This window comes from Helianthus annuus, chromosome 16 (assembly GCF_002127325.2).
Source record: "Helianthus annuus cultivar XRQ/B chromosome 16, HanXRQr2.0-SUNRISE, whole genome shotgun sequence".
NCBI classification, from domain to species: domain Eukaryota; kingdom Viridiplantae; phylum Streptophyta; class Magnoliopsida; order Asterales; family Asteraceae; genus Helianthus; species Helianthus annuus.
In genome coordinates this window covers 158,698,996-158,726,198 of record NC_035448.2, presented here as the reverse complement: position 1 = coordinate 158,726,198, position 27,203 = coordinate 158,698,996, and the positions used below count along the sequence as shown (strand labels likewise).

Here is a 27,203-nt window from a genome sequence, read left to right as displayed (position 1 = left end):
AACTGGGTATTTTTAATAACCAGTTATGGTTATGGATCTGGTTTTGGTTTCTTATTTTAAGGGTTGGAACCAGTTATTGCTATAACCAGTTATGGTTATTTGGCCAAAACCATACCCTATGTGCCCGGTTCCGGTTTTTAAGAAACCAGGCATTAAATACCCTATTTACGGGTTTTTTCTATACCCTATTTCCAAGTTTTTAAGTACCCTATTTTCATGTTATTTAATGCTCTATGACGTTTTTATTACTCTATTTTCTCATCTTTTTGTTTATTATTATTAAATTAAATATGCATTGTATCATGTAAAAAAAAAAAATAATAAACGCACTAACATAAATATAAAAGATTGATACTAGAATCATGTATTGGTTATAGCTGGGTATAATCGGTTCCGGTTTCGATTCTTGTCTGGTTTCAGGTATAAATCAGTTCCAGATATTGAGATCATAATGCATACCCTATTTTTACCCTATAGGTCGGTTTCGAGTATAGAATAGCAGGTATTATAAAAACCGATTCCGGATTTTTTTACCAGGTTTGGGTACGATTTTTTTGTGCACCTCTACATATCGGTTCAACGGCCCGATTGTTTCCCCATCGGCCCATCCAGTCAAGACTGGGTCCATCTCACAAAATTAAAAAATAATAATAAAAAATGAGATGGGCTGAATAAAAGAAAGCCCAGTCACCTACATACAAAAAAAAGGTTGAATTTTTAATAATATAAAGCAACAAAGATTCCTCTGTTTTCTAGGGTTCCATTCATTTCAACAAACCCCAAATCTCATCTTCTTCTTCTTCTTCTTCATCTCTCTCTGTAATAATCGGCGAATTCACCGGCATGTGCTCGTTACTTCTCCGGCAGACATCATTTCAGCTCTCCGATTAGGTAATTTTTGCTTTTATTTGTTCTACTGCAACAATTTATTATCTTTATTGTTGCTTCACTGTTTGGGGTCAGTAGTTTTGAGTAAGATTTGAAATTGATGCTTCTGGTAGCTCTTGAGTGGTGTAAACATTGTATTGTTGTAGATTGGATCGACAGTTTGATTGATTATTGATTGAAAGTAGTGGTTTTTATGTGAGTTGGTGAATTATGGGCTGTTGTTTGGGGATCTGTGGTGGATCTAGGGTTATAATGTGAGTGATTTGTTTAGTAGGTTGTGTAGTAGAGTAATTTGAGTGAAATGATTAAAAAATGAATGAAAACAATGATAGAAATGAATTAACTAGATTGGAATAGAGATTGAAAATGACATAGAAAGAGAGAGAGAAACACATTTGAAAGGTTATTGTTAGGTTTATTATAGTAGAAGTTTTTATATATAGATGAAGGATCCCTGATTTTATGGGTAGGTATTGATGATGTTTTGTCTTAAGTTCTAAATGGTTACTAGTCAATCTTTTTGTTGACTTTTGTTAGTGTGACTGTGATCTCTCACTTTGTAACAAAGATCTACTCTGTTTTCGGGTCAGTGATCTCGATTCATTTGAGATGCCTTTGGTTGAAGCTACCTTAAAAGTTTCCACTTGAATTTGAAGTTCAAAATCACTTAATTTGACTAGGATCAAAGTGAACAATCTAGTTTTGAAAGAAAGGGACTGATATACAATTGCTCTGGCTGGATTAACCGTTTGACAGTGCGATATGTTAAGTATAAATCTTTCTCGTTATAACATTCACCCACTGTTTCTCGGTGTGGCATATGGAAAACATGGTTATTTGTATTTTCTTAATTAAGAAGCTTCTCTTCACAATGCATATGGTCCACCTTATTTTCAATTATTATCTGAATACTTTAAATATTTGCCGAAATATTGTAACTTGTTCATGAGAAGCACTTGATCAATTTCTGTTTTTGTTTTCAGGTTGAAATTTATTATGAGTGCTGGACGAATCCAGTTACCAGTTTCTGGATTTTGTAGGTATGTCAGACATAACCTTTATTACAAATTAAACAAGTGTGTTGATTAATCTGTGTATTTTTCGGGGTTAAGTTTGTTATATTTAGGATAATTTGTATCATCATATATTACATCTGTTCATGTAATAATTTTGTTTCAGGCTGTCACAAACCGTGATTGGGTGGGGGATCCACTTAACAACCCGTTTATAAGAATTAGCTATGCAACTTGGTGGAGCAAAAGACTCCCAAAATCGTGACAGCAGTAACCAGAAGGTCCATCCTCAACCTATGGAAGAAGCTGCAAACCAAAATCCCGAAGCTGTTGAAGCTTTAGTTTCAAAAATATTCACAAACATCTCTTCACTAAAATCCGCTTACATTCACTTGCAAGCCGCCCATACACCTTACGACCCCGAAAAAATCCAAGCTGCAGATAAACTCGTAATTTCCGAACTCAAAAAGCTATCCGAACTTAAACATTTTTATCGAGAGAACAACCCGCGACCAACGTACATATCACCTCAAGATTCCCGTTTGGCTGCTGAAATTCAAGAGCAACAAAGTCTTTTAAAGACGTATGAAGTTATGGTAAAGAAATTCCAGTCGGAAATTCACAACAAAGATTCCGAAATTCTTCAATTACAGCAGCATATTCAAGAAGCAACTCAAAAACGTGCGAAACTGGAAAAGAATCTCAAACTGAGGGGTTTATCATCGTCTTCGAAAGAGTCTGAGGGCTCGGTTGATGAAAACGAAACGTTATCGACAGATTTGACTCCTGAGCTTTTTAAGTCAACAGTAGAAATTGCTTCCAAAGCGATTCATGATTTTTCTAAACCGTTGATCAATATGATGAAAGCTGCCGGTTGGGATCTTGATGCGGCTGCGAACTCGATTGAACCCGATATCGTTTATGCAAAACGAGCACACAAGAAGTACGCGTTTGAATACCATATTTGTCAAAAGATGTTCAGTGGGTTCCAGCAACAACACTTCGGGTTAAAGTCAGAAAACGATTCTAGCACGAGTAAAGAAAGCTTTTTCCAGCAGTATCTTGCCTTACGCGAAATGGATCCGCTTGATTCGGTCGGGCAAAACCCGGATTCGGACTTTGGAAAATTTTGCAGGAGCAAATACATATTGGTGGTTCATCCGAAAATGGAAGCTTCGTTTTTCGGTAATTTGGATCATAGAAACTACATAATGGGCGGTGGTCATCCGAGGACACCGTTTTATCTAGCGTTTTTAAAGTTAGCGAAAGCGATCTGGCTTTTGCACCGTTTAGCCCACTCGTTTGACCCGGAAATCAAGGTTTTTCAAGTGAGTAAAGGAAGTGAGTTTTCGGAAGTTTATATGGACAGTGTGGTGAAGAATTTTGTTGTGGATGACAACAGTGAGAAGCCGAAAGTGGGTTTGATGGTGATGCCTGGTTTTGGGATCGGTGGAAGTGTGATTCAGTGTCGGGTTTACTTGACTGGAATCAAGGAAATCGAATAGAGAAGGTGGTTATATGTTTCCTGGTTGTCTCGAAATTGGTAGTAAGATGAAATGTGAATGTGTTTCTTGGTGTGTTATAATGTTTGTTTTAATTTAATGTATGTGTAGTTGGTTTGTATCATACCAACTTATGAATGAAAATGAAAATGTTGTGTTGTATTATCCAATTGGGCTTCTTTTGCAAGTTATTTGTTCCTATGAAAGTTACTTTGTATATTATTAATGTTGATGTTGATGTCCAATCAAGTAGTAAGATCCTTCCGCAATGGTATACAATTCGATTCGGGTTCAACTTCAAAATTTCAAAATTTAAAGAAATAAATAAATAGATTTGATTTAGCTTGAGTAACTTGAAATTCAATTCGTTGAACATCGAAAGAACTCCAGTTTTCTTACATCCGCCAAAATCTTTTTTTAACAACTTTCTTTTAATCCCTATTGTATGTGGAACTTAAACCAAAGATTTCTCTCTCTCAAACTCAGGTGTTTAAATACGGATGGTGAACCTCATCCTGTTACCCTTGAATTTTCACGGATAGAGGGATTTTAGTGAACAAAAAATAATCTACAGATTTTGATTATGTTTTAAACAAGATAATGAACTTGGGTTGATGGAAAAGTTGACATGCGAGCGTGATAATATGAATTAATTGATTGGTATGAAACTTGTGAAGCAAAAGTAAACAATAAGCAAGAACTAATGAGATACTCTAGACATAGGTTAATTATGAGGATTGTTGTGTTATCATTAAAAGCATAACTAATTTTTATCATCTTTGTTTACAATTTAGTTACAAATAATAACTTCCAAGGATGTCGTTACAAGTTTGAAAAAAGAAAAAATCAATTTTGTTACTAATTACACCGAAATAAGGACTAAACCTAAACCGAGAGCCGAGGGGCGAGAAATGGTTTAGAAAAAGAAAAAATCGATTTTGTGACTAATTACACCGAAATAAAGGACTAAACCTAAACCGAGAGCCAAGGGGCGAGAAATGGTTTAAAAAACCCTACAACCAAGAACAGAACCAAATATAGCAGGTCCTTGGTTCCGTTCTTCAGTTTGTGGTCCGGGCTGAGTCTTACACAACCTTACCCAAATTTGCATCTTAAGGTACTGGTTTGACCCATATAGTTTATTCAGTATAAAGTTCTCCAGGTCTTTATAATGAAATCCCAAAGGTATATTTGGAACTAAAGGATCATACTAGGTTTTCACACCATCAGTTTGTTCACCTCAATGTCACTTTAAGGTCTCAGAATATTAATGACCCATTTACTTACAAATGAGTTGATTTAAGTTATGTATATCTTAAATGGGTCAAATCAAAACGTAAAGCTCAAAATGTGCGAGGTCAAACCACAATGTTGTCCCCTAAATTGATCTGTATATCAAGTGTAGATTATTAGAGAGGACGGGGCGGTCCCGTGATAATATAACGGGAATATTAATAACGCGTGATACTTTTCAAAATCCCACCCCGCCTCCTTGCTATAACGTGTTGTACAATCACGCGATTCCATTTTCGTTATTTTTTCAACGCGTTATTCTTTTGTTTTGTGAGTGTAATTGTTGGTTGGGGGTAGGGATGGAAATGGGTCGGGTTGGGGTCAGGTTTTAGTAATCCCATACCCGTACCCGGTTATAAAATCGCGTCCCATACCCGACCCAATACCCGTCGGGTATTTGTCGGGTAATTACTCGTCGGGTACCGGGTATACCCGCGGATATTGGGTTTACCCATTAGTTTGTTAAAAGATATACGTTGGGATTTCTAAATACATTTTTTTTACTATTGTAATTATTATATTATTTTATTTATACAACTATTATAAATTAAAAATATACATTACATACATATAAGTTTTATCATAATTAATAATAATAATTTTGTAATACTTATACACTCACATACATATACTTCACAACATACAAAATATAAATACTATTATCAAATCCATATACTAAAAGGAAATTTATTTTTTCACATTATGAACATAATAAAATAAATCACTAATAGACAAGGGTTAATGGAAAATAAAAGTATAAATTAAAAAAATCTGGTATATGATCGGGTATATATTTCGGGTAAACGGGTATGTGTTTTCGGGTAATCGGGTCGGGTATCACCTAATCTCATACCCGACCCATACCCACGAAATTTTTTTAAACTAATCGTATACCCGGCCCAATACATGTCAGGTATCGGGTATACCCATCCCACTTGTGTCGGGTTTCGGGTATACCCGTCGGGCTCGAGTATTTTTGCCATCCCTAATTGGGGGGAAATTGTTGGGTGTGGTGGTGAGTGATGACCACCCCCTCTAAAAAAGGTTGTGAGTGATGGAAAAATGGTCGATGACATGGCGGAATTTGATTGGTGCTTGTGAATGATAGAATTCTATCACTAGTGACCACCCCCCTCCCCTTACTAGTAATAATATATATTTCGTAAACATACGTAAACACAGTTCTATATAAACTTTCAAAAAGTAGACAAAAGAGTATATTCGGGTCAACCGCCAACATGTTTTGACCTGCACTAACATGGGTCCATTTTAACCCAAAGTGTGTGTTCCGCCGTATGGAAAGATCATCACAACACTTGAAATTCGGTTAGGTCACTTAACTTTTCAAGGCCCATGGGACCTCACCTGGAGATGAGTACAAGCGAAGAGACCAAAACTTTTACAATCAACACTTGAAATTCGGTTAGGTCACTTAACGACTCCCATATTAGAAGTGCTTAAAGCTCTTTTTTCAAAGGTTCAAGAGGAACTATATTCATCAACCATTCTCACAAGTATTTGGGTCACTCCAAAAAAAATCTAACCCGTTTAGTTACACTGATTGTTAGTACTTTGTAGATCGAGCCTTTTATGTCCCCCATGTACTAGCCAACGAAGCACCATTCTTCTTGATTATTCCAACAGACTGTAGAAGAACATCCTGCTCTGCTGAGAATAACTTGTCTTTGCTCTGCAATTGCAAAAAGTGTAACTAAATTAAAAAGAGTTCATGTTTTTTCAACGGGTCAAATGGTAAGCTAAGAGTTCTAACAAAAAATAAAAAGAGTCAAATGAGTTAACATAAGAGATTTAACTAAAAAGATAATGGGTCAAGAGGGTTGAAAGTAAATCGGAAAAGTATTAAAATGCATATAACATTTTTAAGTAATTGAAGCTAATTTATATCATTATTTTAATATTACAGGTTTGGTATCATACATCCACTATAAGTCCTTACGTTAATGATTTTGCAAATAGACTAGAAAGCATAAAAATAAAACGCGACTCTTCGTTTTTGCGTTCCTAGATGTAGCCATATGACATGTACACCTCCTATGATGACCATAAAATATGCCTGAAGATGATCGTTAATTTTGAAATATTTGAGAAAGTATACATACCATTTGTTTTAGGTTGCATCCAATGCTAAGCTCTGCGAATGATCTTTCCACTCTCGAGAGATAACAATATGGCTGCTCTTTCTCTAAGAAAACATTGGCATTAGACTTCATCATATTCTTTATCTCCTCCGATATTAGCGGGATTTTCTCAAGGTCCTCAACTTGCACAGGAATTTTAGATGCCATGGCCCGCCATCCAGCTCGTGATTTGTTCACAATCGCCTATGAAATAAACATTGGAAGAAAATTTTCAACCATATAGATATATTAAGGATGCCATCTGGATGATTCATCAAACAAACGCAAGATTCACAAGAAAATTTTGTGTTTTAACTTTTAAATGTAGAATGTGATAATTGTGTTGATAAAAAATTGGAGTAAAATGCCATTTTCGTCCTTAAGGTTTGGCCAATTTTGCGACTTTCAGCCAAAGGTTTGTTTTTCTGCATCTGGATCCAAAAAGTATAAAATCTTGCCATTTTCCATCCGGCTCGTTAACTCCATCCATTTTTCTCCGTTAAGTCAAGAGTATTTCAGTTTTTTTGTTAACTTAAAGGGCAATTTGGTCTTTTTCACTTTATGTAAAAAGACTGAATTGCCCTTTAAGTTAAAAAAAAGGACGGAAATACCCCTGACTTAACAGAAAAAAATGGATGGAGTTAACGAGCCGGATGAAAATGGCAAGATTTCAAACCTTTTGGATACATATGCGGAAAAACAAAACTTCGGACAGAAATCGCAAAACTGGCCCAAACCTCAGGGACGAAAATGGCATTTTACTAAAAAAATGAATTAACGCAAACCTGACTAGAAAACAATGAATTTGGAACCACTATAGGAAACTTTTCTGCACTAAGCAATGAGGTAGTTGTGAGCCCCATCTCTATAACTTGACCTTCAACAGATCCAGCCTGCAAGGAAATGATTTGTGCAGTTAATGAAAATATTAAAAGCAACTGAAAAACTACAATGCAAATGTGTTGACAATGCCTGAAGCATTATCAGCATTTTCAACTTGCTACGTATCCACAGTAATTTAAAAAAAAACAATGATAGTATATGCCATTAAAATAAACCAAATTATTATCTTTTTCATTTATACTTGTGATATTAGGTAAGTTATATAACAAAGTTTGTAATTCTCTTGACGCGACACAATCTATTTTGCCCGGAAGGATGTCAAAAGTTACAACTCATGAAACCCTGAATACACACACAAACACATATAGTGGTTGTAATACATGAACGACTTGTATTACAAGGAAAGAGATGGAGAGGAAACATGATACAAGCAAACATATGAGAGAACGTGAAAATTATAGTGTGGTACTGTGGTGAACATTAGGAGACTAAATTACAATGCAAGTAAATGAGGATTTTAAAATTAAATTGCTGGCTGGACATGGAAAGTGGAAGTAATATAGAAAAAGAACGGGTGAAAACAGAAATTCATAAAAGGAAGTGAAAAAAAAATAATTGTTGGGCAAGATAGAAAGAGGAAGATGTTTTACTGCTCACAATAAACAGAAGATCGAAAGCTTCGAAATAATAACGAATTAAGAACATAAAATCTTGATTACATACTTTTATCGTATCTCCAATTGAAAATGGTTGCGAAAGTTGTACAGATAACCCACTCAGGACATTGCCAAGAATGTCTCTAGAAGCAAAAGCAGTTGCAACCCCTACAAAGATGGTAATGCTCGTTAGATTTCAAAATAGTAAAACGTGTATGTTTATCTTAACACATATAAAGCACTCCCAGCTCCCTGCACCTAATACATTATGCTATTTTTGCTTATGTGGGAAACCATTCTTTTCTGTACTAATTTGTAAATGATCATAAGACATGCTCTAAGCAATTTATTACTTGTGTAATTTATTCTATCAACTTCACGAAAAAGAGTATATATCGCAACAAAAGTTACCTCCAATTCCTCCAACAGTCAAAATAGATTGCACAGCTACCCCACAGGCCTCAGCTAAAGCCATACCACCAAGGACAAACAAGCCAACAGAAGAGAACTTGTCCAAAGTCAACAGCTTATCACGGTCAACACCCTCCACAGACTTCATTACCAACGCACGTGTGATAACATTTGTTTTCCATCGATGCAAAAACCACACAAATGAAATTATAACAGCACCCTTCCATGCAGGTCCAATGAACTGTGAAGCAATCGTTGTTGGTGCTACCATCACTCCTCTATAAAGCACATGACAAAACACTTACTTATTATAGTTAATACAAAAATAATAGTAAACTTGTAAAAGTAGCCAAAAATCCAACTTACTAACATTTGTGAAAACGCCATGAAGGTTATGAGATATCTCACAGGAACCTCCAATGCACCCCAAAAGCTTTTCTCATAAGGCACCGCACTCCACAATGCTCCTGCTGGTAAGAACGTACCTGGCCCTTCAGTTGAGTACTTGTGAAACCTTCTAAAGATTCTCGGCAGCACAGCCCAAGCAGCAAAAGTTCCCACTATGGTCCCACCAACCGGAACAATAACATCACGAAGATAAGGATGCGTATCAAGTAACTGTTCTACATGCGGACTCACTTCATTAAACGCTTCTTTAGCCTTGTCACTAGTTTGCGACGCAACATCTACAGTCGAGTGCCACGCTTCCTTCACCTTATGAAGCAAATCATTTCCATCAAATCCACTAGTATCAACACCTTCCGGTCCACTCGATCCCGAAACCGCCACATCCTCTCCACGATTACCGGCAGATGATGAATACAACCGATGATTCAACAAATACGTCGTTCCTAGAAAAGGCGAAGTAGTCCGAAGACGAAGGTTCGATAGTGTAGGTGAAACTATGCCCACATTGTTACTTCTAGTACTTTTGTTGGCTGTATAGTCATGTCCTATGACTCCTATGCTGCTCACAGATGGCCTTATAATGTCCTTAACTTGATAAACATGATTGTTCGATTTTGAACAAGTATTATACATCCGACGAGTGATCAGAAACCTAATTCCAGTCATAGTGTGTGCACCGAACTGAAACCCTAGCTTGCACAGAGAGCTATATACCTAAATCAGTCAGTCAATCATAAAACCTAAACGAAATCTGAATTCTATTATTCATAATGATGATTTTAGTTAAATTAACAAGTATGATTACGCTATACAAGTTTTGAGATGCGAGATTGAACTAGTAAAGAGCAAAATTTCTTGTAAAACACGATTTAGGTTTTACATTTTGAATATTTTTAGAGAATTTTTTAAATTAAAACTAACCGGATGAAAACGTTGAATAGCACAGAAAGAAGAAGAAGATCTCCGGTTGATTTACTCGGTGTCACGGCGGCGAGTGATGCACACGACGGCGAGAATAGGCGGAGCTGGTTGTAGCATTTTCTGGGTTTGTTGTTTGGGATTGTGACTGTTCAAAACATTTCTTGCAAAACAAGATAAATATTGTTTTCTTGTTTACTGGCTAGTGAAAGTTCTGGGTTGATTTATATTTTATAAAAGTTCGAGTGAAACGTATAGAAGAAAAGAATCATAAACATATTGGGGGGCTAGTTACTTTCTAAAATTGTATCTCACTTCAAACCATAAGGGTACAAAGGAACCCATCAAAACCCGCTTATACCAAATCATCGATCGACATCTCATCCTCTTTAAAGAGCATTCATCGGAACATGCTTTCCTTGTGTCGGTGTTCCCATGAACCCGCCCTTTGCACCGTCTTCCAGGCTCAATGGTCATAAGCGCACACACACAATCAACCCTATCTGGATCGGTGAGTGCTACCCTGCCCGCAACCCCGGCGTTTGTGTTCCCGATATACCCGAGCTACCCGCGAGCCCTACCCGATGTACGCCCCCAACACCCTAACAACCAAATTACAAGCCCGTCCATGTATTATTTTAGTTCATACACAAACTTAGAACTTTTCAATTGAGGATCGGATACCTTAAAAGATTTTATATATTGGATAAAATTCATGGATAAAATTATAAGAAAATTTGACGTCTCAGAGAGTTAACATACCCACGACTCTCAATTAGGACTTAGGAGTGTAAAAAGGAGAGCCAAGTTCACTTACGCATAATATAATTTTTTCAAGCTTAAACTCGACTCACACTTTTCTCATTTGTTTCATATATATACATACACTAGGTTATAACCTCGTGTATTACACGGATTGAGTAAATAAATTTATATACTAAATAATAAAACATTATATCTTTAAAAACTTTCTTTATTGAATAAATATAATTTTATATATTAAATAATAAAAAGTTATATACATATATAAGAACCATATTGTATGGGTTGATTTAATTTAATTTTATATACCAAATTAAAAAAATTATATCTTTAAAACCACATGTATTACACGGGTTGAATAAATGTAATATTGTTTACCAAATAATAAAATAATACATCTTTAAAAAACCTCATTTATTACAAGAGTTAAATAAATGTAATTTCATATACCAAATAATAAAAAAGTTAGTAAATGTAATTTTGTATAGTAAGAATAAAAATATTTAATATATTAATACAAAGTTTGGTTTCCGTGATAAACAATTTGTTTTATTTAAAATGTTTTAAATTAACAATTTACAATTTCTGATAATATTTTATTAGAAAAATAGAAGAATGGTATTCGAAATTTAAAGTAGAATAAAATTTAATATTAGCTCATTATTCATTTATTTATTTAATTAATATAAGATAAGTTTGGAAGTGAGGCGAGAAAATCATAAAATAAATACCTACAATGAACAATATGTGTCACACATTAATGTTTTATTATATAATATAGTATAGATAAAAATATAGATTGATATAAATAGATTATTTTGTTGTAGCAAAATTTGTTAACGAAGTCTCAATAAATTTAACCCATTATTTAAAACTCCGTAAATGTATAAATAATAAATAATATTAGTTAGAGTAAATTACGATTTTGGCCCCTGTGGTTATATCACTTTTACCTTTTTAGCCTAAAAAAGAATTTTTTAACATCTGAGCCCCCAATGTCTTTTTTTCTAACCCTTTTGGCCCCTAACACTAACCCCATCCATTAAATGTTAGGGGCCAAAAGGGTTAGAAAAAAGACGTTATGGGCCAAAAAGATTAGAAAAAAACGTTGAGGGCTCAGATGGTAAAAATTCTTTTTGGGCTAAAAGAGTAATAGTGATACAACCACAGGGGCTAAAATCATAATTTACTCTATTAGTTAAATAAATAATATTATAAATGAGAATGAGATTAAACTAAATAATAATTATCTATTAGAAATTAAACTAAATAATATTTAGTAGAAGGATTATCTATAATTAATTAAAAAGATTAAACTAAAATAATACTTATCTATAAAACATGACCTAATATGATGACAAGTGTTCCTAAAATGGGGGCCAAAAGGGTTAGAAAAAAGACGTTAGGGGCCAAAAAGATTAGAAATAAAAAACGTTGAGGGCTCAGATGTTAAAATTTCTTTTTGGGCTAAAAGAGTAAAAGTGATACAACCACAGGGGCCAAAATCATAATTTACTCTATTAGTTAAATAAATAATATTATAAATGAGAAGGAGATTAAACTAAATAATAATTATCTATTAGAAATTAAACTAAATAATATTTAGTAGAAGGATTATCTATAATAAATTAAAAAAGATTAAACTAAAATAATACTTATCTATAAAACATGGCCTAATATGATGACAAGTGTCCATAAAATGGTTTCTTTTATTATATAGTATAGATTATATAGTATAGATGTGTGTGTAATTTTATATGCACGCTCACACATGTAACATAATATATATTCTTTGGTTTTTCTGAAAATTATATATGATTATCTTTAACAAGTAATATATGTTTATCATATTAGATAATATATATGTTTATCACATTAGATACAAGTATTATATTTATATATGGGTTATTGGATTTTAATAATCCTAAGTTTCATCAGTTGGCCGATAATAATTTCAACTTTAAAAATTCCCTTCAATAATCTCAACTTGTAAAAGTATGGCCACCATTGATCCTTTTTCTAACATATGTGCACTTAAATCAACTAAGGAGTCTCTAGGTGTAATTGAATCTATTGAGGAGAACAAATTCTTATATGTTTGAAAAAGATCAATGGCTGCCAAACTTTTACAAGTTGGGATTATTGAAGGGAATTTTTAAAGTTGGAATTATTATCGGCCAACTGGTGAAACTTAGGATTATTAAAATCCAATAACCCATTTATATATAGTGTTAGTCTCATAGGAATAACCGAGCTTGGTATATTGAAGCTCTAGCTTGATTAGGCTCGTCCTAATTTAAATAATTAACTGATCTTAAGTAGCTTACAAATGGTTCAAATCATCTACACCCTTAGTTTTATTGCTTTAATGTTTTTGGCTTTAAAAAATGTTGTGAATTCTCATGAAACAAATGCTTGAATCACATTATATCAAAAATTTAATGATCGGTTTGAACAATCCGAAATAAGATGTTGATACGTGGACCAATGAGGTTAAAGTACTCTAAACAAGATATAATTAAGAAGTATTACTAATTTACTACACATATATTTACTACACATACATTTGCAAGATTGTGTCTATAGTACTTTAACCTCATTGGTCCACTTGTGAGCATCCCATTGATCCACCACAACGTACTTTTGTTGGTCGGCCACAACAAACGTCACCAACACAACCCTCTACCGTTGTTGACGACCTCTCTCCCACCCTCCACCGTTGTCGAAGACCAAACAAACGCCACCACCACCATACTCAATTACTATGGAGAGAAATAGGGAAGCCACTAGGACTGACTGTTAATTATATTTACAATGGCAAAACATAAATATTTATGTCAGATTGACATGTTGACTAGCTAAAAGTGGTGTACCCAAACACAACCCATATACTTATTTCCCAACGGGTCAACAAGTTGGAAACGGGCCATAACCAAATTGTAAACGAGTTAAATAGAGTGATAGACTGAAACTAGCTAATTGCATATGCATACTGAAACGGTATGAAAGTGCCCAAACTCATACAACCCCTGGTGACCCAAGTAAGTAATAAATGTTACACTTGTTAAAAATATTGATGTGTTGCTTGACATCGATTAATAACACATAGTTTAGTTGAGTTGACCTTTGCGTTGTCTTTGTTAACCTGAAATATAACATCGATTTTAAAAACAAACAAAAGTGTAAGAAATATAATTTTGTTAAGATAGATCATGTAAAGTAATTTATCTAATTTTTGTTAAGATTAGAAATTATATACCTTATGATTTTCCACAAAAAGAAAGAAGTACGATAAAAGCTGCAACGCCTCCCACAACACCAACAATTATGGCGATTGTTTTTCCCACATCGTCATCATCTGATGATTCTACAACATGAAATAACACCCAATCAAACCTAAATAATATATGTTTGTTTTAAAAAAATACATATATTTTTTGCATTTTTTACAAGTACTTATAATGAAAATTTAAAAGGTCAAACTACAAGAAAATGACCATGTTAATTAGAAGTTTTCTAAAAAAAACAGTGGTAGGAGTTGGAAACTTTTATACTTGAATGTGAATCATAGTAACCAGCAGTCCAATATCTCATGTAACACTGAGCCAAGAAAACATCTCCAGCCTCTGATGATCCACATAAGCTTTTCAACTTGGAGATAGCTTCATCAAGACAACTACTACAATCATTCGGATTTAAATCGCCTAAACATTGCGAAAACCCTTGAACCAACCCCGAGCTACTAACCCTAAAGCCTTGAGGGGCTTCACCCAACTCAAACAAGACATCATCGCGACGCTTAACCGATTGAACATCATGACTAACACCTTTGCTACACTTCTTGAACGTTACGCTAGTGTCCAACTTACCTAGAAAATCATAATTCTCAAACCTCACTAAACATTGTTCTAACTGCAAAGTACCACTATATGAGTAAGGACACGCTACCCCGACTCGAGAAACTGCGTATTTTACGCATTGTGTGCACTCGGGTGTCATTAAGTCGCCCCGACATTGGTACAATCCATATACCGCGGAATTTAAAGGGGCGTTTGTGTCGTTTCCGATGGCAAAACTATTGTATAAGGTTTGGGATGATGAGGAAACAAATGAGGATAATAGAAAGTTGAGGTTGGTTTCAAAAGGGGTGTTTGGTTGGAATTTTTCTTGAGAGCATCCAAAGTAAGTTAAGACATGGGATCCAACAAATGAAGAGAAGAAAGTGAAGAACAAGAAAAGGTTTGAAGAGAGTTTGTGAAATTTCAACATTTTTTGGTTCATTTTTGTTGTTTTTTGATATTGCTTATCAAGACCTGGAGATTCTTTTGGCTTTACTGACCATCAATGTTTTGTATATTATAAAAAAACAATTATTAGCTTATATTTTATATTTAGTTGAATTAAATACAAATATTCGGATATGGGTTTTTTGTTTTTTAACATCGGATAGATCATTTTTCAAAAAGGGAAAATTACAAAAATTGCTATCGACCAACATCACTTTCAGATTTGGTCACCTTATGCGTCCTTGGAGTGACGCATCATGCTCAGGATATGTCTGAAAGTGCACAGGATGCGTCTTTGGAAATCCCTTCGTTTATGCGTCTGGATGGGCATTGGATCATGGGATTCGTCTGGAAGGCATGAGATGCGTTTGGAGAGGCATGAGATACGTCTGGAGGGGCATGGGATGCGTCTGGATGGGCATGGGATGCGTCTGGAGGGGCATGGGATGCGTCTGGAGAAGCATGGGATGCGTCTGGAAGTGCATGGGACACGTCTAGGCCCTCCTGCAACATTTGAAACGCTACGTGTCTATTTTTTATTGGGTGCTTGAGAGGTCGCTCCAAAGACACATAAGGTGATTTTTTTTAAAAGTCATGATGGTCAACAACTATTTTCGTAATTTTCACTTTAAAAAAACCCTTGGTGCATATACATTACACGAAATAAAGTTTAAAATAGTATATTATTGTTTAATATTAAAAAGTAAACTCTTTTAATTGGTCATAAAATGTTTTAACATACACACTTTTTTTAACTAAGAAATACAAGAGTCCAACCACAACTAGCTTACTTTTATATATTTGTTTAATACTCTTAACTAGACCCCATATTTTAACTTATGTTAATGTGTAACTTTGTGAAGAAAACTCTTGAGAAGAATTCAGGTTTGAAGGAATGACTAGAAGAATATGAACATCCGAAATGTATTCAAATGCTTTTGAACCATGATGCTCAAAGGTTACAACATTAAAGTTTGTTACAAATGCTTGCTAGATCTTCAACAAGTGCCGGTTATGTGTTTACTATAGGTAACTTTTGTAGCTGTGTGCGTTCAATGTAATCCTCTTTATACATTAGCACAACTTTTCGATCAAGATTTGATCAACTATATCTTCCGATTTCCTTTATTTGTGATGTGCTAATATATCATTCATATTACATTTACTTTTGTGATAGTTTTGATTTCTATTCCGCGCTTATATCATATTGTTAAAATTAAGGAATCATTCAATTGATAATTTTGAAGCTCACAAACATATCATATTTAGCACATACTTTTTCATAGATACACAATCGTGCATCGTCCTTTTATGATCACCATTGCTTTTTTAAATGGGCATATATTCTTTTGTTTTTTGAAAAATATAATTAATTAAAGATGCATTTCTTTTTAGAAGAGAATATGAAGTTGTTCTACTATGCCCATGTCATATTAATCCCTATGAAAGCAAAGCATCGGATTCGTCCTTTATTTACGTAATCCATAAAGAATATTTAGAAAGAGAAATGGAAATTTTCTTTTTAAAATAGAAACATTTTCCATTGTATGATATTTGTATATTAAAAAGTTTTTACATTATTTGAATTTAGTAAGTTATGTTCATTTTAATACACGAGATTCCTTTTTTTTTTTTTTTTTTTTTTTTTTTTTTTTTTTTGTGAAAGAGAAGGAAAAGGGTGGTGTGTGAAGTATACAGTCAAAGGGCCAAAGGACTAGAGTGTACAAAGCTGAAAGATAAGTCAAAGGGACTAAAGTCTAAAGAGCTATTAGTGCACTGGATAGGGTAGTATTTGATTTATTTGTTAGTTAATGTTTGTTATTAGTATGTTAACTAGAGGTGCCAAATGGGCTTTGTTCATGACTAAAACCCGACATGAATTCGAAAATATTGCATGACGCCAAAATTTATGTTAGACACATGAACTCGAACATGATATATATATTATGCTAATACTCTAAAATAATATATATTATATACTAATATAATTACCAACTTGGGTCACACCCTTTCATTTAAACATCATGTCTTAATATACTAATACAATTACTAACTTACCCCCTTGGTTTAAATTTTATATTATCTTCTAATACAAAAACCAACTTGGGGTGTGTTTAAACATCACGTCCCAACTTGATGATTTACGGAAGCAATTGACACCGTGTTCCTTTGTCAAACATCGCTTCAACTTTACCCAAACGACACACCCTTTGGTTAATTTCAATATTTATAACTACATTCCAAATAACCAAGATTCGCAAATCATCGCTTCCGGTGATACCGAATCGCCAGATTCTTTGACATCCCCACACCCCTTTCTTTAATATTTTCCTTAGCAAATCGAAACCAACCTACAAGTTATTATCGACAACTAAGGTAATATCTTAAATTCTGTTCATCGTTATTTTTCTTCTTGAAACAACGTACTTTACAATCGATGTAAGCGGATGTCTTTTCATGATTGTCGTTATTTCTTCTTCAGTCGGTATTACCATGTTTATCAGTATCTTTACTTTATCTGCATACATTAACGATTGATTACGAATACAGTTTCAAATGCGCTTACCATGTTTATTATTGTTTTTATTTTGAATACGAATATATAGAGGATGTTTATCATTGTTTTTATTTTGAATACGAATATATAGAGGATGCTTATCATTATTTTTATTTCGAATCGTTTTATAGAGGGATATAAGGCTTTATAGCGATTGATTACAAATAAAATTTCGAGTATAAGGTTTTAGCGATTGATTACAAATACAATTTCAAGTTCGTTAAAAAAGATGCAAATTGTGGATTTGAGAATGGTAGAAGTGATAGTAGCCATTTGGGTGTTTTCTGTTAATCAATGGCAAAGAGAAGATGTGTTTTTGCAGATGAAGGGAGTTTGTGGCTGTGTGGGCGTACATAGTGGTGGTGTGATGATAAATATAGAGTTTGATGAAATTGATGGAGTTGTTTAGTGCATAGATGATGGGGTATTTTGGTTAAACGAATTCTGATGTGTTAAAAAACAGAATTAATCAACAATCTGTGATTAACAAATTTTAAACAACGACTTTGTATTCGATTAATGGTGTAAGAGTAAGGGACAGGGATTAAAGATCATTGATCAGTGATTTCGTGGTTCACCGTGTGTATTTTTTATTGCCGGAATTTCTCGCCTGAATCAGTAATCCTCGATTAAGTCTTAATAACGGTTCTGAACAATCAGAGACCTTTGATATAAGTTTTGTTTCCTTTTGTGACGACAACTTATTTGCAAAACTGGGGATTGAGTATTCACTTTGTTGTTCGTGTGAAATCTTGGAACCGTTGGGTAATCCTGTGCTCAACATATTTAATTTGATGTGTAGTATGTAGAATATTTTATTTGATTTATTCAATTCTAAGTTATTTGAGTTCTTAAATGTAGAAAAGGAAGAAAAAAAGCAAAAACCGGTGTGACACGGAGTTGAACCGCGTCTCCTGTGAGTTGAAAACAACATTGATTCAGTCATATGATTCTTCCATATTTCAAATTCCATATAATATTGCAATTTGATAAATCATGTTCAAAACAACCATAAGCAAGACTCGAAGCGTTACGAACATCACATCAGAAACAATATTGAAAATGAAACAGAAGTCATGAACCCCTGTTTCACGTTTGTGGATTATGCATCTGACAATGTTCTTGGTTTGTATGGTTTTTGATTGTTAAGGAAACCAACCACCGAATTTAAGATAGTATATATACTATAAGTATTTATAATTTAATTACTATAAAGTAAGGTTTGTCTAAAATGAACCAGTTGGTTGCATATAACACTTTCATAATGAATAGATGGATTAATGATAATCACATAGGCAAAGTTCTATGTATAACTAAGATGTTTGTAGATGAAAAAAAAGCAATCGAGGAATCCCCAAGTCTTTTATGCCATGGACATGTGTGATTTAATGTGTAAGATGCAAATAAGAATCCCACCATATATTGTAATTGCGACATCCTTTCTTTTGTTTTAATGCACTAAACGTCTCAATTGTTTCAAATTAAAATGATAGTGCTTCTTTCATGTTTTATTTTAACATCTGTATGATGGTTTAAAAGGATATTATGAAATGAAGTGTCTTTTTGGCACATGTCTTTATTAACCGTCACAATCTTTCGAATAAAATAGTATAAATAGCGATCTACTCATTCATTTAGGAAGATCCTATTTTACAAGAAAAGAAGCATCTGGTTGACACATAATTCTCATACACGGATACTAGAGTCATTCGTAATCCATATCCCGCCGCAACGCGCGGGTTAACGTCAACTCGTACTAATACAATTACCAACTTACCCCCTTGATTTAAACATCATATCTATACATAACAATAAAGAAATACCGTTTAAACTATATTGCCACATCACCAATAGAATAGACGTGCTTCTTCTTGAAACTGCACCGCTTCAATAGATATTAAAGGTAACAATTTTTTTACTCTATTCAATTAATTCAGGCGCATTCTGTTTCCATTCTACTTCCATGTCTATCACTTTTTTTATTCAGTTTCTTACTTGAATCGATTGAATTGCAATTACGATTACAGTTCCGTCAATCCATTCATCCCGTTCGTCACCATATGTAACAATTTTATTTCTATTAAATCAATACACTTATATTCCGTTTCCATGTTTATCAATTTCTCACTTCTTAAATCGCAAATGGGGTTACATTTATAAATTACTAGGTTATCACCCGGGAACTTCCCGGGTAGAAAAAATTAATTTACATTAATCGAATTATGTCATTAAATAAGATAAAAAAAACGTTATAAGTGTTTAAATATATAAATTAAACTTCGGTGTCGATACTATGCTAATATGTGATACCTTCTATCCTATTCATGCCATTTCACGAATTGCCACTCTTGATACGTATTTGTAGATTTTCTTGTAGGTTTTTGTTAAAACCTCAATAAGTTAAATGGAAAACAATAGCTACAAGGACATTCACATTTAAAGTTTAACAGCAAGAAAGCAAACTTGGACCTTTGTTGACTTTGATTATTTTACATTTGCAATAATATGGATCCGACCTTTTTAACATAAAGGGAAACTGCATATATCACACACGCCAAAGGCTATACACTTACAATTTACAGAAGGAACATACAACAGTGTATGATCCCTCTATTTCTACCAATCCATTTTTGCACCAATTCTCATAAGCGACTCCCCCCTACTTTGCTCTGTTTTTAATCCACATAAATGTAATCTCCTTTATCTCTTCTAACATCTTATTAGTTGTAGTGTTAACTCCTCTGAATACTTTTTTCATTTCTGCAAGTCCATATTTTCTAAGGCGTGGCCATCACAATACATCTAGTCGCTTTCTTTTTCTTCTTCGATATCTTCAGCTCGTCTACACTTTTAAGCAGCTGATTTACTATTGTAAATGAGTGCAATTGTTGTATTTTCAGCCACACCCCTATCATCCACTAAAGGGACTTTGCCATCGTACATTGTACCAAAAGATGGTCCGTAGTTTTAGGCAAATATCCACAACACGACCAGATGTTATTTCTGGTTTGAATACCTCTTTTACTCAACTACACTCGTGTCGGTTTGCTATTGTGTTGTATCCAAGTGCCTTGAAAGTACTTGTCTGACCTCGTGTACTGAATAGCCTATCTCCTTACTATCTTTCCACTTCCATAGATCTTCACCCTCTGTTATACTTTGAATAGATAATAATGAATTTAGTGTACCATTTCTTTTCTTTCCTCTACAATTGCTGGTGATCTGACCCAATCCCAATCCCTCATTAATCCACCTAAACACTTATTATAATACTCCACCACTTTTGCTCTTTTATTTTTGGCAAGGTGGTACATTAACGGAAATCGTTCTTTTAGCGGGTCGCCAATGATCCACAAGTCTGTCCAAAACATTGTTTTATTTCCTTTCCCCACACTACATACCGTATTACAACCCACTATTACACCATATCTTCTTACTTCCTTTTCCACCTCAACAATATTCCTCTAGACCCCCATGCTTGTTTTTTAATGGGATCGAATTTACTACTCTTGTGTTGTGATGAATAACTGATTTGGATTCGATTTTAATCTCCATAATTCAATTCACAGTTCTAGTGTTTCTAACCAGAATATAAGATGACAGCCACCGATAAAGACATGTAACATAATAAATCATGTTGTTTTCGAAATATATACGTACCTGCATTCATGGTTTTAAAAGGCGATTTGAGGCGCACCTTGGCTGAGGCAGTGACAAACCACATAAAAGGCTAAGCCTCATTCATTCCTGTAACGATGGAGGTGGTAGCGATAGCGGTTATTCTTTAACCTATCTTCAATCATTCATGTAAGGTTTTTAATAAACTAAAATCAACGGCAACACAAAATCAACATATACTTTTTAATAATAAAAAAAATGCAGACCTGTCAACTGAACTGGCTCTAGGTCAACTCGTCAGAACCCTAGCCTTCATTGCTGGAGGCAGTGGCTAAGGCATAATGTCCCAGTTTCCAGATGTGTAACAAACACCACAAGAAGAATGATAGCAAGAATCAGATACTAATCAACCTGTTCAAAATCCCCGTTAGCAAGAAACCAAAAACGATCAAACATAAAAACGGAAATAGAAATCAAAACCAAAATGAGCCTAACCGATTAACAAAAGGATTAAGATATAATAGATAAACACTAAAAGATTGAGAAAAGTTGTACCTTTGATGTAGAATCGGTGTTTGATGTTAAGAGACAAGATGCCTTCATCCGTGATATACAGATCTCGTGCCTCCATTAGCTTAGAACAATTTGTCTGAACAAAATAACTCCCACTACACAAATCATGCTAAAATATAAAATTTTCAGAAAATCTAAATGATATTTGAAAATGCTCACTCCTTCCCATGAAAACCAAATACCCATCATATAACTTAAGAAGTGGCAATTTCAATTCGTATGAAAATGCTCACTCCTTACAATTGGGTCTACATGATGTATTTTATTTTCCATGTTATAAAAGTGGGCTAAGTCAAACAGGCGAAACTCACCAAACTTGTATTCAAATGGTTACAACCGCTTAAGCTGTATATTAAAAATGTATGTTTTTTCATTCTTTACATCCCCTGAAAACAAAACTTTTGATTTTAAATACCCAATGATCAAATGTAGAATTGTATTATTGAGTAGTATCTGTATTACCGAACTAAAAGATGACAAAATTAGATACCACTTATCTTGATTATTGGTCCTCTCATCTTTCATACTTATAAATCCACCAAAACCCTAAAGCCTCGATGCAAACTAATAACATGTAATAGTTATCTAATGGGATAGCAAAACTCACCATCACAATCCCCAAAGCCTTTCCATGATTGTCATCATGAAAAACAATCCAATTAACAATGACTGAACATCGGTTTACAAAATGATAGTGTGTAAAAACAAAAAAAAAAATGTTTGATTTTGAAATGTAATCTATACCATTTTAGCAGAATTAGTTTCTTGTTTGGTAGTAACAAATAACCCTAGAACTCTATAAACACTAAACACACACAAAAAAAATACACACACCATGCATGATTTCAATAAATTGAATGACGCAACATACATTCAAAAAATTGAATGATTTGGCGATACAATCGATGAAGATACTAAACCTACATTCAATCAAATAACCAATCGATTATCCGGTTACAACAACAAAGATTGAGAAGAAACATACCTGTTGGTTAGTTGTTGCTATTGAGATTTAGGGTTCTGAGAGTGAAAAAAGAAAATATATTAGGTAAAAACCAACTATGATAAAAAAATATCCCGATTAAGAAATACTGATATTCGGGTTTTGGGAGACGACAACAAAAATTGGAAGATGATTCAGGCAGCGGGAAGGATCCATTAGGGTTTCACTGGTAATGGAATCAAGAAAACCAACCTCTGTTTGAATCAAATGCAGTGGTGAAGATTGCGATGATTGATCTAGAAGAAAGAGGAAAGGGAGGCTAGGGTTTAGAATGAGGATTACCTGGAAGTGAATAACCTTGATTTTGGAATCCTTTGTTAAGCCATTCAAGCACAAGCGATTCAGAGAGAATGAGATGCAGGTAGAAGAAGAAGAAGCGTATGATAGATCAGGATTTCAGGAAAGCTTATGGTAGAAGCTTCAAGCCAAAGGAAGAGGGAGGCTAGGGTTTCGGTGTGAAGGAGTGAAGTAAAAGAATGAGCGACGGGAATTTAGGTTTTTTAGGTGACTTATATATCTGGGTCATAAAACGGGTCGGATCACATTAAAATGGGGATCCACGTTCAATTTTAATTCCCATCCAATTTCCCGCCAAAACCACATCCAAGAAGCCCTAATATTGTGACACGTGTCCCAAATTTTATTCGTTTATTATATATAATAGATAATAGATAATAGATGTACCAATACTCTTCTTATTTTTATTTTCTTTTTGAATCTGCATATGCATAATGATATTGCGTAAGATTTTTACACTTTGATATCGCGTGGCTCTTATACCACTTTAATACCCATCAAATTGGTTTTACATTTTGCATATGTCTGTGACTAAACGTATATATGTGTGGCTCAATTTAAAATTAAAGAGCACAAACGTAAAATGGGCACTGAATAGTAACTGATAATATGTATTTTTACCGTTGAATCCTTTTCCATATTTTAGAGTAGTCATTTTTATTTGTCTTGACTCATGACAAATCGAAACCAAGATTTATTCTTATGACATTGATAATATGGGTACCGAATACTAATTGACAATATGTACGTTTCGTAAACATTTCTATTCGATATGTTTATGAAGTTTATTTAGAGTAGTGATTTTTGTTTTTCTTGAATCATGACAAATCGAAACCAAAATTTCTTCTTATGAAATTGATAATATGGGTACTGAAATAGGAATTGATAATATGTACTTTGTTTCTTTCGTAAACGTTATCGTTCAATATGCTATGAAAACACATAAATTGGGGATTTTTATTGTTAAATATGTTTTACTTGGTCAAACACATAAATTGGGGATTTTTATTGTTATAAGTTGATGTTAACTATGATATCAATATGTAAGAACATGAGTTCAATTGGTATGTATCAGGATTGCATGAAAATTTGATACTCATAAAAAAATTAGTATATAAACTAAAAATAGAAGACAAAAATATATGAGCCAGGGACAAATAGAAGACAAAAAAGTTTGATACTCGTAAAAAAAAAATAGTTAATAGAAGCCAAAACTCAGCAGTTCTATTTGAAGACAAAAAAAATTAAAATCGATTTTATCTTAGCCTTTCAACATCCCGCCGCAACGCGTGAGTAGCGTTAACTCGTATTATACATAGACTAAATTACACAAATTGTCCTTTAGTTATCTATTAAATTTCATCCTCTGTCCTTTGTCTTTAAAATGCACACACTCCATGTCCTTTACGACTAAATTAAGCACACTCCATGTCCTTTACCTTTACACTGTTTATCAACTCCGTTAATCTCTGTCATGTGCAATATAACAAGCAAATTTAATGCACTATTGGCTTCAATAATGATGCACTTTGGCTGCAATATTGCTTGTACATTAGCTACAATATAACAAGCAACTATAATGCAATATTGTTGCACTTTGGATGCAATATAGGCTGCACATTGGTTGCGATATAACAAGCAAATCTAATGCAATATTGGCTGCACTTTAGCTGCAATATTGCTGCACCTTGGCTGCAATATTGACTCCAATATAAAAGCGATTATAATGCAATATTGTTGCACTTTGGCTGCAATATAGGTTGCACTTTGGCTGCAATATAACAAGCAACTCTAATGCAATATTGGCTGCAATATTGTTGCACTTTGGATGCAATATTGGCTCCAATATAACAAGCGATTATAATGCAATATTGGCTGCACGTTGGTTACAATATAACAAGCGACTTTGGCTGCAAATATTACAGAATGTTCAAATAGCAAACATTGTGTAGAACTGAACTAAACAACCAAACCTGCTACATTCATATACAGAATTGTAATGTTTAAATAACCCATACATTGATTAAAGATAAAATCCATCCATACATAGACAAAGTTTTTAAACCAAAAGGCATACTAAAAGACTACAGTAACATCCAAAGTTTTTAAACATAGTATTCATCAACTTCTTCTTGTTGAATGTTTGTACGAGTACACAACCTTGAAACCCTTTTGTGACTCTCCATTTTCGTCCCACCCCAACCGATGACGGAAACATCGGGGCGTGGCATTGAGCGAAACAGATTGTTCACGAGAATCCATAGCAACTATTAATATCATTATATTTAACGTTTAACGTCTCATACCATCAAACATATAAATTAAAGTTGATTACGTTTCTTTGAAAATAGGTAGGCTCAGATGAAATATATATTTTTTGTTTTTTATATATGTCTTCAGTTGATATACGTTTTGACATAAATTTTGTTTTACAACAAGTCGGGTCAAATATAATATGTTTTAATTAGACTATATAAATTCGACTTACTTTACGTTTCGGCGCCACTGCAACGCGCGATACCATTATTATCCTTCTGTTAAAAACCAAACATTAGGAATAGTTTTGTTAAAAACCAAACGTTAGGAATAGTGTTTGGCATGTGCTGACACTAGGTTATTGGACCTAGTGAAGAGGTGTGGCACTTCCACTGCCTTTTTTCAGCAACAAACACAAGTGAAGAGGTTGATTTGCATAGAATAGAAAGAGAGAGAGCGTCCGAGAAAGAGAGGATGAGTTAACTTAGCAACATAATTTTGTATTTACTTTTATATACGCGTCGGTATAAGTTCAAGTTAGTATTCGACGTAAATTTTTTTCGCAAATAACTTGGGTCAAATATAATAAGTTTTCGTGCTTCTTTTATGTACTTCTTTAGTTTATCTACGTATTAACGTAATTTTTGTTAATAAACAATTCGGGACTTGATGGTACAAATCCAAATTACTTTACATTTAAACTCGCCGTAACACCTGGGAAAATTTACTAGTTTTCTATACAATCTATACATATAATAAAAGAAACCAATTGATGGACACGTGTCGATACGAGAGGCATCTACTTTTTAGTTTTCCCGCCATATATCTATGTTTATTTTTATCTTAAAAATTACAAGTTTTAAAATAATTTATCAACTTATCCCATATTTTAAGTCGACGTTTATCTATAATTATATCTCTATATTTATATTTATCTTCTAATATAATCTTTATGCTTATCTTTATTTTATTGTTTTGCGAGTAAAATTGCACAAAACGTCTTTTATGTTTCCTCAAACTTGCACGTTCCAGTCTTAATATTTAAAACTTGCTAAAAACATCTTTTAACTTTATTTTTGTTGCTGGTTTAATCCTTTATGACTAACCAAGTTAATTATCTCAGTTTATTTCCCTCACATGCCTAACATGTGAGGGCCCCACTATCGTTTGATGACCGACATCAACTGACTCACAAAATGGAATGGAAATGTGGTGCAAACGCAAAACTTCCTGAAACCCAAGCAAAATTGTCTCTGTTTTCACCGGAGATGTAGTCCAAACACAATTGGATCTCTTAAAGTTATGGGGCCATTCACATGGAGCAAGCCCCTTTTCATTTCGAGCTATCAACATCCACTCGGAGGAGAGATCCAGCTCGCGTTTTGCTGACTAAATGCCAAACAAGCCATATTTGCAGGTTGATAGCCTCACGTTAGTTCTGTATGTGAATTCAAATTGAAAAGTGCATATCATTTTTTGTAATTATTTTCCTCTTTAGTTTTGATTACTTGGTTGAGATTACATGTATTAAATAGGAAAGAATAAAAACTAATATTTAGGTACAAAGCAGTGGGTAATGAATGGGGAAAGAAGAAATAAGTGGATTTAATTGACTGAATGTATATTTGGGTGCAAAATTTGCGTTTCTTTGAATTGTGAATAGATACATTTCATACTCAAAAGTCTCTAATGGCGGTGGCTGAGGGCCTGAGGTTTTTTTATTTTTTTACACTTAATAATAATAACTATTTAATATTTTATTGATCCGACCTCATGTAACA

General features: G+C 33.8%; 3 protein-coding genes and 1 long non-coding RNA gene across 7 annotated transcripts; 1 reads left to right on the top strand and 3 right to left on the bottom strand.

The window, feature by feature from the left end:
* The first annotated feature begins 730 nt into the window (after positions 1 to 730).
* Positions 731 to 3,609, top strand: LOC110917002 (protein GRAVITROPIC IN THE LIGHT 1). The gene is made up of 3 exons (XM_022161628.2): positions 731 to 891; positions 1,872 to 1,928; positions 2,068 to 3,609. The coding sequence occupies exon 3, from the start codon at positions 2,129 to 2,131 to the stop codon at positions 3,404 to 3,406; it is 1,278 nt and encodes a 425-aa protein (XP_022017320.1). The 5' UTR covers positions 731 to 891; positions 1,872 to 1,928; positions 2,068 to 2,128; the 3' UTR covers positions 3,407 to 3,609.
* Positions 3,610 to 6,068: 2,459 nt separating this feature from the next.
* Positions 6,069 to 10,308, bottom strand: LOC110918763 (mechanosensitive ion channel protein 1, mitochondrial). 3 transcript variants are annotated; one of them, XM_022163047.2, is made up of 7 exons: positions 10,074 to 10,308; positions 9,115 to 9,858; positions 8,745 to 9,022; positions 8,401 to 8,501; positions 7,620 to 7,727; positions 6,817 to 7,038; positions 6,069 to 6,386 (listed from the first exon to the last, which is right to left on the bottom strand). In XM_022163047.2, the coding sequence occupies exons 2-7, from the start codon at positions 9,816 to 9,818 to the stop codon at positions 6,285 to 6,287; spliced, it is 1,515 nt and encodes a 504-aa protein (XP_022018739.1). In that variant the 5' UTR covers positions 9,819 to 9,858; positions 10,074 to 10,308; the 3' UTR covers positions 6,069 to 6,284. The 3 variants fall into 3 exon arrangements, with proteins under 3 accessions (XP_022018739.1, XP_022018740.1, XP_022018741.1); XM_022163048.2 differs by having other exon boundaries at positions 9,115 to 9,866; positions 10,074 to 10,300; XM_022163049.2 differs by having other exon boundaries at positions 9,115 to 9,841; positions 10,074 to 10,300.
* Positions 10,309 to 13,785: 3,477 nt separating this feature from the next.
* Positions 13,786 to 15,123, bottom strand: LOC110916086 (plasmodesmata-located protein 8). The gene is made up of 3 exons (XM_022160846.2): positions 14,387 to 15,123; positions 14,092 to 14,199; positions 13,786 to 13,977 (listed from the first exon to the last, which is right to left on the bottom strand). Exons 1-2 carry the CDS (start codon positions 15,111 to 15,113, stop codon positions 14,093 to 14,095), a joined length of 834 nt encoding a protein of 277 aa, XP_022016538.1. The 5' UTR covers positions 15,114 to 15,123; the 3' UTR covers positions 13,786 to 13,977; position 14,092.
* A 4,994-nt stretch (positions 15,124 to 20,117) lies between these two features.
* LOC118488382 lies at positions 20,118 to 23,337 on the bottom strand. Of its 2 annotated transcripts, none has more exons than XR_004884449.1 (5): positions 23,152 to 23,337; positions 22,852 to 22,886; positions 21,849 to 21,961; positions 21,560 to 21,704; positions 20,118 to 21,468 (listed from the first exon to the last, which is right to left on the bottom strand). It is a non-coding gene; the product is annotated as an uncharacterized LOC118488382 (long non-coding RNA). The 2 variants fall into 2 exon arrangements; XR_004884448.1 differs by having other exon boundaries at positions 20,118 to 21,464.
* Positions 23,338 to 27,203: the final 3,866 nt, after the last annotated feature.